General features: G+C 36.1%; 1 protein-coding gene across 18 annotated transcripts in view; it reads left to right on the top strand.

The window, feature by feature from the left end:
• SOX5 (SRY-box transcription factor 5) overlaps nt 1–14,937 on the top strand; it is a 1,099,609-nt gene that overhangs the window by 955,820 nt on the left and 128,852 nt on the right. For 16 of the 18 annotated variants that reach the window (XM_043441163.1, XM_043441162.1, XM_043441157.1 and 13 more), the window contains one exon: nt 1,846–1,969. In XM_043441163.1, the coding sequence (XP_043297098.1) occupies nt 1,846–1,969 (124 nt within the window). The remainder of the gene's footprint in view (nt 1–1,845; nt 1,970–14,937) is intronic. The other 2 variants (XM_043441150.1, XM_043441153.1) reach the window with 1 other exon arrangement.

Here is a 14,937-nt window from a genome sequence, read left to right as displayed (position 1 = left end):
GAATTTTCCACAGATTATTGTGATCCACAGAGTCAAAAGCTTTGGCATAGTCAATAAAGCAGAAATAGATGTTTTTCTTGAGCTCTCTTGCTTTTTTGATGATCCAGCGGATGTTGGCAATTTGATCTCTGGTTCCTCTGCCTTTTCTAAAACCAGCATGAACATCTGGAAGTTCACGGTTCACGTATTGTTGAAGCCTGGCTTGGAGAATTTTGAGCATTACTTTGCTAGCATGTGAGATGAGTGCAATTGTGTGGTAGTTTGAGCTTTCTTTGGCATTGCCTTTCTTAGGGATTGGAATGAAAATTGACCTTTTACAGTCCTGTGGCCACTGCTGAGTTCTCCAAATTTACGGTGGCATATTGAGTGATGCACTTTCACAGCATCATCTTTTAGGATTTGAAATAGCTCAACTGGAATTCCATCACCTCCACTAGCTTTGTTCATAGTGATGCTTCCTAAGGCCCATTTGACTTCACATTCCAGGATGTCTTGCTCTAGGTGAGTGATCACACCACTGTGATTATCTGGGTCATGATCTTTTTTGTACAGTTCTGTGTATTCTTGCCACTTCCTTTTAATATCTTCTGCTTCTGTTAGATCCATATCATTTCTGTCCTTTATTGAGCCCAATCCCAAGCCAGGATACTAGAGTGGGTAGCCATTCCCTTCTTCAGGGGATCTTCCCAATCCAGGATTCAAACCCTGGTCTCCCTCATTACTGGTGTATTCTTTACCAGCTGAGCCACCAGGGAAACCCAAGAATACTGGAATGGGTAGCCTATCCCATCTCCAGCAGATCTTCCTGACCCAGGAATCAAACCAGAGTCTCCTGCATTGCAGGCAGATTCTTTACCAACTGAGCCATCGGGGAAGCCATATGGTTTGAGGAATGTTTCAGTTGCCTGAAAGAAGATAGATGACAAAGAAAGTCTATCACAGAGAAGGATCAAAGGAACCAGATCATAGACATGGTTTTGACCCGCCCCCACCCCATTCCATGGCCGTGGGCAAGTCAGTTCTCTTTTGGCCCCAGTTGCCTCTTCTGTTAGAGGCTTCCCAAGAGGTGCAGTGGCAAAAGAGTCCTGCCAATGCTAGAGGTGCAAGAGACGCAGATTGGATCTCTGGGTCAGAAAGATCCCTTGGAGAAGGGAATGGCAACCCATTCTAGTATTCCATGTACAGAAGAATCTGGTGGACTCCAGTCCACAGGTTTGCAAAGAGTCAGATGTAATTTAGCATACATGTGTGCGTGCAAATGAACACACGCACACACACACACACACACACACACACATCTCTTCTGTAAAGAATAGAGAAAGTCTTAATACTCTCTAAGTTTCTTCCAGATTTTTATTCAAAAATTTAAAAACTCAATATTACGCATGAACATGAGAATTATCTTCAAGTAGTGAAGAAATTATAAAATTGTACATTTTAGTTAATTTTGCTTTATAAGGTAGAATTAGTCCCAACAGATGGGATTTATAAAAGGAGATTTTAGTTCAACCTAACCGGTACTTTTAAAGTCATTATATTAATGCAATAGGAAAAGACTTGTAGTGTGAAGCATCAATAGATACTTCACCACTGTCAAGGATGTATATAGGGAAATTATTCACCAGGTTAGAAAGTGAGCTTGATATCACCCTCCAGTTATAGCATTCAGTATTCTGAATCTGCCGTCTAAAGCAGTCCCAAGGCTGTCTCACGCCCAGCGTTCCAGCAAACTTGTATGCCAGTTTATTGAATTGAATATTTTTTTTCTTTTATCATAAAATAAGGAGGGTTGGGAAGCATGGACTATCAAGACTTCTTCTCTTTGATTCGCTCTAATACGTTCAGCAGGTTCAAGGTCAACTGCCGCCATTAATGATTCCCGTATTCCCTCCTGATCAACGGACACTGGCTGCAGCTGCCCAGCAAGGATTCCTCCTTCCTCCAGGCTTCAGCTATAAGGCTGGATGTAGTAAGTACCGTTGATTTTTCATTTGGGAGTGGGTGGAGGGCATGGCTTTAGGCAATTTAATATTGCTGCCACACCAAGAAATGAGATCACCCGTATAGCCTTTTTATTTTAAAGGGGAAATACACGGAAAATGTAGAAAAGGATTTATGTTGATATTTAAGTGCCTAGAATATTTCTGTGTTTCTGAAGCCAATATTTTCTTTTTATAATTTGGTTTCATAACTTTTATTTCCAGTGTACTCCTAAAATATGAGTGTGATTTTCAGGTTCAATTTATTTTTACGTAGGTACACTAGGAATATCCCCACTTCCCTGGTGGCTCAGATGGTAAAGAATCCGCCTGCAGTGCGGAAGACCTGGATATGATCCCTGGGTCGGGAAGATCCCCTGTAAAAGGGAATGGCAACCCACTCCAGTATTCTTGCCTGGAAAATTCCATGGGCAGAGGAGCCTGGCAGGCTACAGTCCATGGGGTCACAAAGAGAAGATATGAATATGCGTTTTAATAGGTTTCCACTGTGCTTTAAGATAAACCCAAGTCTCCTAATGTGAATTAGCCGGCCTTCCATTGTCTGTCTCCTCCCTATATTTACAGCCTAGTTTCTCACTGGTATTCTTTTAGCTCGTAGACCAAACCATACTCTTTCTTAACTTGTGATTTGAGTTTTCTGTGTTCACTCTCCTTGGTATCGTGAACCTCTTCCAACTCAGACCAGGGAAGGCTGGCCTGAGCTAGTTATATCCCTGTCTCCAGGTTTCTTTGGATCCTGTATATTTTCTTCCACTTCAATTGTAAAATGAGGGCCAGTGCGCCTTCTGTTTCATTTATTGTTATATCTAAAGTTTTAGTACAATATTCAACTATTTGTTGAATGAATTAATGCGCATTCATTACAAACCAAAAAAAAAAGGCATTTTTACACTGATAGATTATATTGAAATGACTGTTTATATTGCTTATTCACTTTAGTCGCCTGTGATTTTATGACCTTTTTTTTTTTTAACCAAAATCAAAATTCTACACTGTTACTTTTGGAAACAATCTAATACTTTATTTTCCAAAATTCAGATACTCAAAATGCAAACTATAATCTGTTAGATAAAAATAGTAACAAATTCCAAAGAGGGACTAGGCTGCTAAGCTAAGTATCTTCCAGAACATCATTATCACGCTCAAAAAATACAGTAAGTATATTGAAGTATTTTGATAGATCAAAGTAGAATACCATTAAAAACAATTAGCAAAATATTATCACTTTAGATATTTATGTAGAATATTCTGTAAGTTCCAGAAGATTTTGTTTCATTTATATGTTAATAAATTGTCCCATTAACATCCTGCTATGCTTCAACACTTACTGCATTTGAGAAATTCTGTTGAATATTACTAGAAATCAGATATACTTCCTGCTAAGTGATGTCTTGAAATTTCATACTTAACATTTATTTCTAGTTTTTATACCTTTTTTATACAATATTGAAGAAATGGGATATAATTTTTAAAATATACAGAGCCATAAATAGGAGTAGATGCAACTATGGAGTCTAGGTAAAAATGAACTGAACAGAGTGTCAAAATTCAGACTGTACTGTAAGCACTTTGTTCTTTACAGTTTTTAACATGGCTTTTGAATATCTTTCTCTTTGGTTTCCTGTGTTTTAAAATGGTGTTCTGGATCTTTAATTTATTCATTTTAATATGTTTGTCACATAATTGTGTCTTTGTAGACTGATTCATCCAAAAATACCAGCTTCTTTTTATAATTAAGGACTACATTTATATTCTAAATATTTAAATTCTAAAAATAAAATTTTCAGAAGAAAATTTTAAATTCTATCACTACATTAATTTCTGAGTTTTTAAAATATGTTTTGTTTCCATATACCTAAGGAATTGCTATTCACATTAAATGCATGTTGCCAATGTGTTTTTTTGTAGCTTTGGTTACTAAAGTAAAAGAAAAAACACTTTTAAAAATAAGATTGCTTCAGATTGCACCTGCAGTACATACATATAGACCAATTCTGTTTTCCAAAAAGAAATGTTTTAAGCAACTCTAAAAATAAGTCCCATTTTCAGATACTGTGCTGAAGAGAAAACCTCGTTGAGTATGAACAATAGTATAACTATGGACCTAGAAAAGGTCAAGAACACCTCTCCCTCACTCCCATTTGATGAGCTGGCATAGTAAACTTGTTCAGTGTTCATGTTATGTGGCATGGAAAAATACATCCCTTCCTAAAGTCATTCAATATCAACCATTTGATATTCATACCTTCAGTGCTTAAAGTTATAAATGATACCACATCTTTAGTATGTTTGGAAATAAAATAGGATAAACTTTCTACAGCTGCTGGCAAGCTTGAAACGACAGTCATGCCAAACTCTGCATCTAACGTGAAGCCAGCAGCAAAATAAAGTGCTACCCTTCTTGACGCTGTCATGCTCTGAGTCACTTTGAGTTGAGCTCGGTGGAAGCGATAAATAGTCCAGACTCTTTCCTCCATAATCATGTATCAGGAGAGGAATTGAGATAGGGAAAGAAACAAATCTCTCCATCATCCCTCTTCAGTGGGACTTCCTATTTTATCCCCCACCCTCAAATTTTCTGCCATTTGTGACATCTCTGGCTCTCATTTGTTTTGAGTAATAGTACATGGTTTTCAATGAAAGTGACACAGACTAATCCATCTTGATTTGAGTCCCAAGTAAATATGAAAGATAAACTATTTTTAATATACTCAAATGCTTTTCACCAATCCATTCAAGAAGGTATTGATGATACATTTTTCTATTTAAACTTGATGTGTCTTGATAAATAAAATTAAAATCTCTGAAACTACCCAAGAAAGTTAAAATAATATCAATGGGGAAAAAATAAAAGCACAAGTTGGGTAACCTAACCATCATCCATTGAGTTAGCATCTCCTATTTTCCAAAAAAGAAGTTTTTCATTGAAAATAAAGGTATTTTGCCTATAATGAATATAATTATAGAAATATGGTGTGGAATGGACACCTACAGAATATCGTTGCTGGGATTTCTCTTAACTACTGGAAAGCATATCATTAAACAATATACAAATAGCACAGCCAGAGACTTCAGAGCAAAGTGACTAGATAGAAAAGACGTTTTATTGAATGTTGTAGTCTATTCTTATCTGTGAATATGTAGATCAGTTTGCAAATGTTGATATATCACCAGAATTTTAGTTCTGTTTTGGCATTTGCTGTTAGTAAAAGTCAAGCATGTACCCACACTTCTCCATGTATCTCTGTTTAGTTATTGTTTTTCTTACTTTTTTCTTAAAATGTAAAAATACTTCCAGACTTCTAAGGAGGTAAAATAATGGTATATTATTAAATAGAGCACTTTTAATATATGCAATAACTGGGAAACAGTTGTGTAAAAACACTGCTTTAATCAGTCAACTCAGTTCAGAAACTATTTCATTTCAGGGAAAAATAAATGATCTTTATTTTTAACTAATAAGTTATATGAAAATTGTCAATTCAATTGTTACATGTAAACACACCCCAGATTTTATATTGTGTAATTTAAGATCCCAATTTAAAATTTTATTTGTGGGTATTAGCTCATTTTAAGTAGAAAGCAATCATTAAAGCCCTTGGAAATAAATTTGAAGACTAAATAGCAAAGGTTCAAATTCTGAATTATAAAATAAATGTAATCTACAAATGAGTTGGTTCAAGTACACTTTGAATGATTGGAGACTCCACGGACACAGTCCATTTGCTTCTGCTGGGAAGACTGAGTGGAATTCTGAGCTCTCAACCAAAGGCTTGAACCTGTGAACTGCAATGCTTGTATCCAGTAGATATTTTTGAAATTAAATGTACATACCTTTTATACTCATAGAACTGTTTTATGTTGGCAGGAAGACTTTTGTCCTGGCTCACAATAGGAAAAAATCTATGAAAATTTAAAATGATTTTGAAGATGTATGTTGGTTTTATTTTAGCTCAACACTTTAGACTTGAGAAAGACATTTGAGATAAGATGGTTGAAGGCCATAAGTTTGGTCAATACCAATTTCTCTGACCCCAAATTTCAGTTCTCTTTTTGTAACACAGCTTCCTCATACCCCATCTAGCACTCAAGTTAAGCACTATTCCTTCACAGCATATATTTGATAGGCAGAAATAAGAGGAAGAAGTTCTTCTCTTTTTACTAATGACTATAGTCCTCTGCCGGACAAGGCAATGGCAACCCACTCCAGTACTCTTGCCTGGGAAATCCCATGGATGGAGAAGCCTGGTAGGCTACAGTACATGGGGTCGCGAAGAGTCGGACACGACTGAGCAACTTCACTTTCACTTTTCACTTTCATGCACTGGAGAAGGAAATGGAACCCCACTCCAGTATTCTTGTGTGTGTGTGTGTGTGTGTGTGTGTGTGTGTGTGTATTAGGAAATAAACAGTTGTAAAAAGGTTGGCTTGATAGTTTTGGCCAAGAGTGTCAAAATGAATGTGTCATGTAGCCACAGATACTGTGTCTTCTCCATAGATGGGCTGTAGTGCCCAAACTGTGTGCTAAAGTACCAAGGTGCTGTAGCTAATTCACAGGGCACAGAGGATGTTTTAAAATTTCAAGGAAAATACAGAGCATCTCTAAATCACTACATAAAAGGCATGAGTTGTTTGGAACTGGTTACTTAATAAAATGGAACAGTTGGGCATTTCTTTTGTCCTAAGGGTGCCATGAAAGAATTATTGAGCCATGGATGGTGCCTGAATCTAAGACATTTAGGAACTTATGGCCTGTTATATATTCATTTTAAACATTATAACTTTTAACTTGATAGTTATTGTTGTTGACCTATCACATTACAACCACAGAATAGAATGTTGTAACAAAATTTACCTTGCACTTATAGGGATATGTGTAATATTATACAGATAAGCAATTGATTTGCCGCATCATGCTACTTTGGCCTTGTGCAAGTTATTGAGCTTCAATTTCCTGACCTGCAAAATGGATTAATAACACCCATTTTCCTGAATTGTTACGGAGATTGAATAGGATTATATGTGCAAGAGTGCCTCCCATTGTGTCTATCTCATTAGGTTACTTAAAAATGCTAAATACTGAGTGTAATACCAGCAAAAACTGTCTCCCCCAACTAAAATAATGTTATAGACCCACACACAGCAGTTAATGACATTTCATGTTCTACCTGTATAGGATCAAATTCATTCTGCCACACTTGAAGGATGCTTCCTCCGACTAGGAAAGTATTATTGTTTAGAGAAAAAGTATTATAGTGCTGATAGAAGCATTCATCTCATAGGATACAATCTTAACCCTAACTGTTTTAATTATAATCCCCAAGTTTTAAACTTTTTATCATTTTCCACTCACCTATTAGAGTTCATGTTGGAAAAGATCATGTAATTTTTTTAAAATGTATTTAGTCATTGTTTTGGTTGTATGAAACTAGAAATATATTCACATATTCATTCTGCATTTTAACACATTGATTAATTTTTCAGAAATGTGCTAAATAAAATAGCCGTATAAAGTTACTGATTGAAATATTTAATTGCCTTCTGAGATTAGCTTAAATAAATGGAAGTCGATGAGCCAAGCTTAATAAACTTAAAATATGCTGTATTTACTCTTCATCAGTTTTCTGAACAGTATTTCCGCTTCCAATAAAAAAGGAAACTCTCAGTTAATTAGTTCCTCATATTCCATGATAAAATTAATGTTTAGGAGTTAAATACCATAAACTTCCTCAGGCACATTTGCTGATGTGTTCCTGTTTTTACTTAATGTCACATGTTTCATTGTTTAATGGGGGTATCATGTGGGTTTCATTATATCTCTCTGGTGCAGAGGGTCCATGTGTCTGGCATTTTAGGAGACTGCATGCTAATTTCTGATTTAACTGTGTCAACTGTATCAGCTGACATATAGGTCATTGACAATCAGTGCTGAAACAATCACCAAATCACAAGCTAAAAACCATTGACATGGTATGCTTTTATTGAACTGACAAAATAGGAAACATGTGTTGTCAGGATCACATACTGTAGATTCTTTGTATATAAGTGGAGAGAAGATGTAATCATATCTTCAGGCTTCTGTGTGTGTTAGAGTTATTGTGGCCAGCTCTTCCTCTTCCCTCGCCTCCCCTCCCCAAATCTTAGAAATCAATGACACTGGGCAAACATAACTCAGTTTAAAGCTTTGTAAATATTTAGTTTTGTAACTAAAGAGTCAATCATTTAAGTTCTCATGTTAGATTGGTGGCATTAAAATATGAAATGATTAAAAAGTAAAGAGAACAGAGTACAGAAATGATGTGGTGACAGCCACCTTCCAGTTCCCATGGGTTAGATGTTTCTAGGTCAGTAAAATAGTTGTTTTCCTGTTTGCCAAATAATGGAGTTTACAGTATTCGTCACTGAGAAAAGATATATATATATCTCTTTTCTGTGACAGTGTCATAACTTAGCATAGAAATGATAGCTTATTTCATGTCTTATTGTTTACATACAGAGAGACATATTCATTTTAAGCAGTATATCTCTGTGAAGTAGTAACTGTGCTATATTAATAACCAGTATTTGGTCCCGTGTCCCCACCGCCCCGCCCCCCCACACTACCACCACCAAAACACACATATACAAGCAAACAAACAAAAAAAATACAATAGCCCTTTCTTTGATAAATTCTTCAGATTTCATTAGACTAAAACTATAATCTTTTAATCCATCTTGTTTGCTTTTTAACAGTTAAGAACATTAAGAATGCCTTCAGTTAAAATGTGAACTGATTCAGCTCAGTGTTTTGTTTTTGACATGATTCTCGTTCCTGATACCATAGTAGTTCAGATTGGCTAGTGACACTGTGTTTCAGCCAAAAGGCCTCAAAATGTATTACCTTATGAATTTGTATCCTAGTCCTCAGAATTCCAGGTTTGTATTATTGTTGCCACAGCAAACATGGAATCTCATCTCAGTAGTAAGCTCACACTAAGGTCATCAAACTGTATAAGCCCAGTATAAGTATAAGCCCAGGGGAGCAATGTATTATTTTATTCAAATAGACGTAACTGTTAACAATACTTGCCCAGTAAATGTGCTCTTTCACTACAGAAGGCTCCACTAGAAGGCAAACTTTAATCATAATGTTGATGGGAAAATATAGAAGCAAAAAAAGTATTTAATAAAACAGGGTAAGATAGTATCTTGTTTGTAACTCTATGATAGAGATCTGTTTTCCATGAGAACTGAACAAGGCATGCTCCTGGAACATCATGAGAATCAAATCCTGTATTAGGTTTAACTATACTATAACAATACTAGCTTAAACATGGAAAAAGAATATTTTTTACTCATGTAACAATTCAAGCATTGTTGATGTGGTAGCTCCATGGTATCCGGTCATTCCTTGTTCTCTTATTTATGGTATGGCTTTCCACAAACTGTGATTCCCATCTCATGGCCTTAGGTACCGTCTTCAGCTTCTTTGACCCAACTCCAGCCAGTGCAAAGGTCAGAAGTTGGGAGAACTACAACATTTTAAACACTACTATTTCACTAATAATTTATTTTTTGCTTTATTTTCATAGAACATATTTAAACTTTTCTTGATCCTACTTATATAGTCACCTCATAACAATCCTTCACATTTTTTCAAATATATTAAAGATAGCATTTGCTGTCTGTACAAATATCAAATAATGTAGAAGTATATTAAACAGAAGCTAAAAGTTATTTGCCTGTGCAAATATAACCAAAAAGAATCATAGCCATCTTTCTTCCATACAGAAACTAAAAGTTATCTGTTTACACTCATACCCTCCTATCTATAACCCCAGTCTGCAGAGGTGATTACTGTTAACAGTTTGGTACTTATTTTTCTGAAACTATATACATATATATATATATTATATACACATATATTATATACATATATATATATTATACACTCATGCATAAATATGTATTCCTATATATGCAGGAGTGAGGATATCTGTGTATTATAATATATGCTATGTAATATATATATATATACACCTCATGTGTGATATCAGAGAAGGCAATGGCACCCCACTCCAGTACTCTTGCCTGGAGAATCCCAGGGACGGCGGAGCCTGGTGGGCTGCCGTTTATGGGGTCACATAGAGTCGGACACAACTGAAGTGACTTAGCAGCAGCAGCAGCATGTGTGATATGTACTATATAACATATAATGAATGGAAGGATAAATGTTTCTGCTATATTCTACTTATAAATATAACAGAAAATCATGGCCATCTTTTTCCATACTTTCAGACTTAAATTGTCCTGCATCATGTTTCATTAAACTGAATACACTATATTTTATGTTCCCAAGCAATTAACATTTAAGGTAGTCTTCAGTACTTCACAGTTTTAGACAATGCTACAATAAACATTTTTGTGTGCACATATTTGGCCCAAGTGTATTATTCCTATAATCAGTTCCATGACTAGAATATGGTGTTTTTCTTCAATATATTTTTTTTCCCTTTTGAACATTTTTCACCTGAGAGATTATCTCTAAATTCTAATATTCTCTGAGTTGCTTAATGGAGGGTTTAAAACTTTAAAAATTGACTGATCTGAGTTAAGTTATGAATAAACATCAATGAGACTTCTAATCTGAAACTGTTTATTGTCTCAATTAAATAAATTCTGTCAGAAAAAAAAATTATGCAGGGTGTTAAAAGACGTTGGTGGTCTCAATCCCATTTCGTATTATTCTATGCCCTTGGGCAAGTCACTTTCCTCTTCATACCTTAGCTTGTCATCTTTAAGGTAGCTCCACTGATGTCTGCCCTACTCATTCCATAAGGAGATAGAAAATGTTAGATAGGACAAATCTATGCATTTCTAAACAAGTTAAATTATTCTATATTGTATCACTATTTTCTTCTTTGGAATAAAAGCTATGACAAACCTAGTAGTTCAGTTTAGTTCAGTTTAGTCACTCAGTTGTGTCTGACTCTGCGACCCCATGAACCGCAGCATGCCAGGCCTCCCTGTCCATCACCAACTCCCGGAGTTTACCCAAACCCATGTCCATTGAGTCGGTGATGCCATCCAACCATCTCATCCTCTATTTTCCCCTTCTCCTCCTGCCTTCAATCTTTCCTAGGATCAGGGTCTTTTCAAATGAGTCAGCTCTTCACATCAGGTGGGTGGCCAAAGTATTGAAGTTTCAGCTTCAACATCAGTCCTTCCAATGAATACCCACGACTGATTTCCTATAGGATGGACTGGTTGGATCTCCTTGCAGTCCAAGGGACTCTCAAAAGTCTTCTCCAATACCACAGTTCAAAAACCTCAATTCTTCAGCACTCAGCTTTCTTTATAGTCCAATTCTCACATCCACACATGATCACTGGAAAAACCATAGCCTTAACTGGACAGACCTTTGTTGACAAAATAACATCTCTGCTTTAAATATGCTGTCTAGATTGGTCATAACTTTCCTTCCAAGGAGTAAGCATCTTTTAATTTCATGGCTGCAATCACCACCTGCAGTGATTCGGGAGCCCCAAAATATAAAGTCAGCCACTCTTTCCACTGTTGCCCCATCTATTTGCCATGAAGTGATGGGACCAGATGCCATGATCTTAGTTTTCTGAATGTTGAGCTTTAAGCCAACATTTTCACTCTCCTCTTTCACTTTCATTAAGAGGCTCTTTAGTTCTTCTTCACTTTCTGCCATAAGGGTGGTGTCATCTGCATATCTGAGGTTATTGATATTTCTCCCGGCAATCTTGATTCCAGTCTGTGCTTCTTCCAGCCCAGCGTTTCTCATGATGTACTCTGCATGTAAGTTAAATACGCAGGGTGACAATATACAGCCTTGACATACTCCTTCTCCTATTTGGAACCAGTCTGTTGTTCCATGGATGTGAGAGTTGGACCATAAAGACGACTGAGCATCGAAGAATTGATGCTTTTGAACTGTGGTGTTGGCGAAGACTCTTGAGAGTCCCTTAGACTGCAAGGAGATCCAACCAGTCCATCCTAAAGGAAATAATGCCTGAATATTCATTGGAAGGACTGATGCTGAAGGTGAAGCGCCAATACTTTGGTCACCTGATGCGAAGAACTGACACTGGAAAAGACCCTGATGCTGGAAACAATTGAAGGCAGGAGGAGAAGGGGATGACAGAGGATGAGATGGTTGGATGGCATCATCAACTCAATGGACATGAATTTGAGTAAGCTCTGGGAGTTGGTGATGGACAGGGAAGCCTGGTGTTGTACAGTCCATGGGGTCACAAAGTCGGACATGACTGAGTGACTGCACAACAAGAGCACGACAACAAATACCATTATTAATTATTACATGTTCTAACCCATTCTCAAAATTCAGAATCTGATATGATGAAAAGGATTTCAGGAATTTACCTACTTTAGGTCACCCTACTTGCATGTTTTTTATTTTTTAGGGGGAGGGAAAATTTCATAACATTTCTTAATTTCCAGGGGTCTAAAATTTACCATTTTTGGTGAAATCTGTAGGCCAGGAGTTACCACAAGTATCTATTCCATAGTCTTATTATTAGGGTGGTTTAGGAAGCTTCCTGTTCTCAACCTGTAGACTCTGGATACACTGCACAAGGAAGGATGTCTATCATCAAGGGTGTCAAAAAATGGAGTGCTTTTTAAAAAGTGAAATACTTGCTAAACCATCATATTAAAAATGGAAAATAAAAGAGAAATAGCATTTGAATTGGTCTTTACATTATATATATATATATATATTTTTTTTTTTACTTGCTTATTTTTATTTTTGCCTGGGTCTTTGTTGCTGCATGCAGGCTTTCTCTAGTTGCAGAGAGTGGAAGCTACTCTTGGTTGCAGTGTACAGGTTTCTGATTGCAATGGCTTCTTTTGCTTTGGAGCAGAGGCTTTAGGTGCAAGGGCTTCAGTAGTTGTGGCCCACAGTCTTAGTTGCTCTGAGGTATGTGGGATCCTCCTGGACCAGGGATCAAACCCGTGCCCTCTGCATTGGTAGGTGAATTCTTAACCACTAGACCACCAGAGAAGTCCTTGAAATGGTCTTAAGTGGCTTGTATGAATGCCTCTCTTCCAAATCCGTATTTTTCTAATGCTTTCATCATTTTGGATGCTTTTCTCTGTGCCATCCATTTCTTCAAAATACACAGAGGCAAAATGTAGACAGCACTCTTATATAGATGTACATATAGAAGCAGTTCCTTAATTAATGATTCTCTTTGTACAGCTTAAAATGAGTTACTATGCAATGCTTAAATGATGCCTCAGTTGAAATGGTGGAATACAGAAGGAAAAGGATACTTGTTTGATTTATTGTCACCTTTTCAGGGATACTCAGATTTCTTAGATAACTAATCCAGGAATTTTCGTTGGTACTAGAATTCATTAGATTTATGGGGAAAAGGTGAGGAAAAGATGCAATAATTTTTATATGCAGAAATGTCTTCCCATTTTAAAATATGTTTCTTGAAGAGTTTATAAATTAATCTTTTACTAAAACAGCCAACTAGGTTAACTATTAAATTAATTAGGGCAAAGTTTGCCTTTACAATGCTACATTAAGAAGACAAAAAAAAGTTTATTTTTAAAAAGTCTATTACTGAAAAAAATTTAGCTTATGACAAAGCAGTTAAGAAGTAACACTCACCTAAAGATATCTTCTTTTTAAATAGTCAAGCAAGATAATTTATTAATCCTACTTTCTCAAATAAAATTCATATGAAATATTTATATTCTTAACTTATTTTATGAGTTACTACAAAATATTAGCATTTTTCATAAAAGATTTCAAATATTAAAGTCATATTATACTATTCCAGCAAATCTAGAAAGGCTTTACAGACTTTCTGCATTTAGAAGCCCTTTCACATTTATTGTGCCATTGTGCTCAGTCATATCCAACTCTCGGCAGCCCCATGGACTGTAGCCCACCAGACTCCTCTGTCTATGGAATTTTCCAGGCAAGAATAACAGAGTGAGTAGCCATTTCCTCCCCCAGGAGGTCTTCTCAACACAGGGATCAAACGCGCATCTCCTTCAGCTCCTGTGATGGCAAGCAGATTCTTTACCACTGAGCCATCGGGAAGTGAAATGATTGGAAATAGTCACTATGATGAAGGATTTTGTTTTTATCATCTGTTTTCATATAAAACATCTTTTTAAAAAGTTGTTGTACATATACACAATGGAATATTACTCAGCCATAAAAAGGAATGCATTTGAGTCAGTTCTAATGAGGTGGATGAACCCAGAACCTATTATACAGAGTGACGTTAAGTCATAAAGAGAAAGATAAATATCATATTCTAACACGTATATATGGAATCTAGAAAAATGGTACTGAAGAATTTATTTAAAGGTCAGCAGTGGAGAAACAGACATAGAGAATAGACTTACGGACATGGGGAGAGGGGAGGAGAGGGTGAGATACCTGGAAAGAGTAACATGAAAACTTATATTAGCATATGTAAAGTAGATAGCCAACAGGAATTTGCTCTAAGGCTCTAGAAACTCAAACAGGGGCTCTGTGTCAACCTAGATGGGTGGGATGGGAGGGAGAGGGGAGCAGGTTCAAAAGGGAGGGGATATATATGTATGCCTGTGGCTGATTCATGTTGAGGTTTGACAGAAAACAGCAAAATTCTGTAAAGCAATTATCCTGCAATGAAAAATAAATTAATTTAAATAAAACAACAACATCTTTTCTAGTAGATACCTTGACCATATTCAGGTACTTTAATGGCATCATAATAGTGGGTTCTTATTCATGAACAGAAATCATTTTAAGATTTAGGAAATTTATATTATTGATTTTTAATATCCAAGGTGATATGAAAATATACAAAAGAGATAAATTGTAGAATATTAGAAAAGAATGGTTTGATGTGTGAAAATATGTTACAAAAGATTATTTAACTGCCTTCTTCAAGTCCTTATT

The sequence above is a fragment of the Cervus canadensis genome, chromosome 21, assembly GCF_019320065.1.
Source record: "Cervus canadensis isolate Bull #8, Minnesota chromosome 21, ASM1932006v1, whole genome shotgun sequence".
Taxonomy (NCBI): Eukaryota; Metazoa; Chordata; class Mammalia; order Artiodactyla; family Cervidae; genus Cervus; species Cervus canadensis.
Note: the sequence above shows the minus strand (reverse complement) of the source record. Positions and strands in the feature narration are given on the sequence as shown.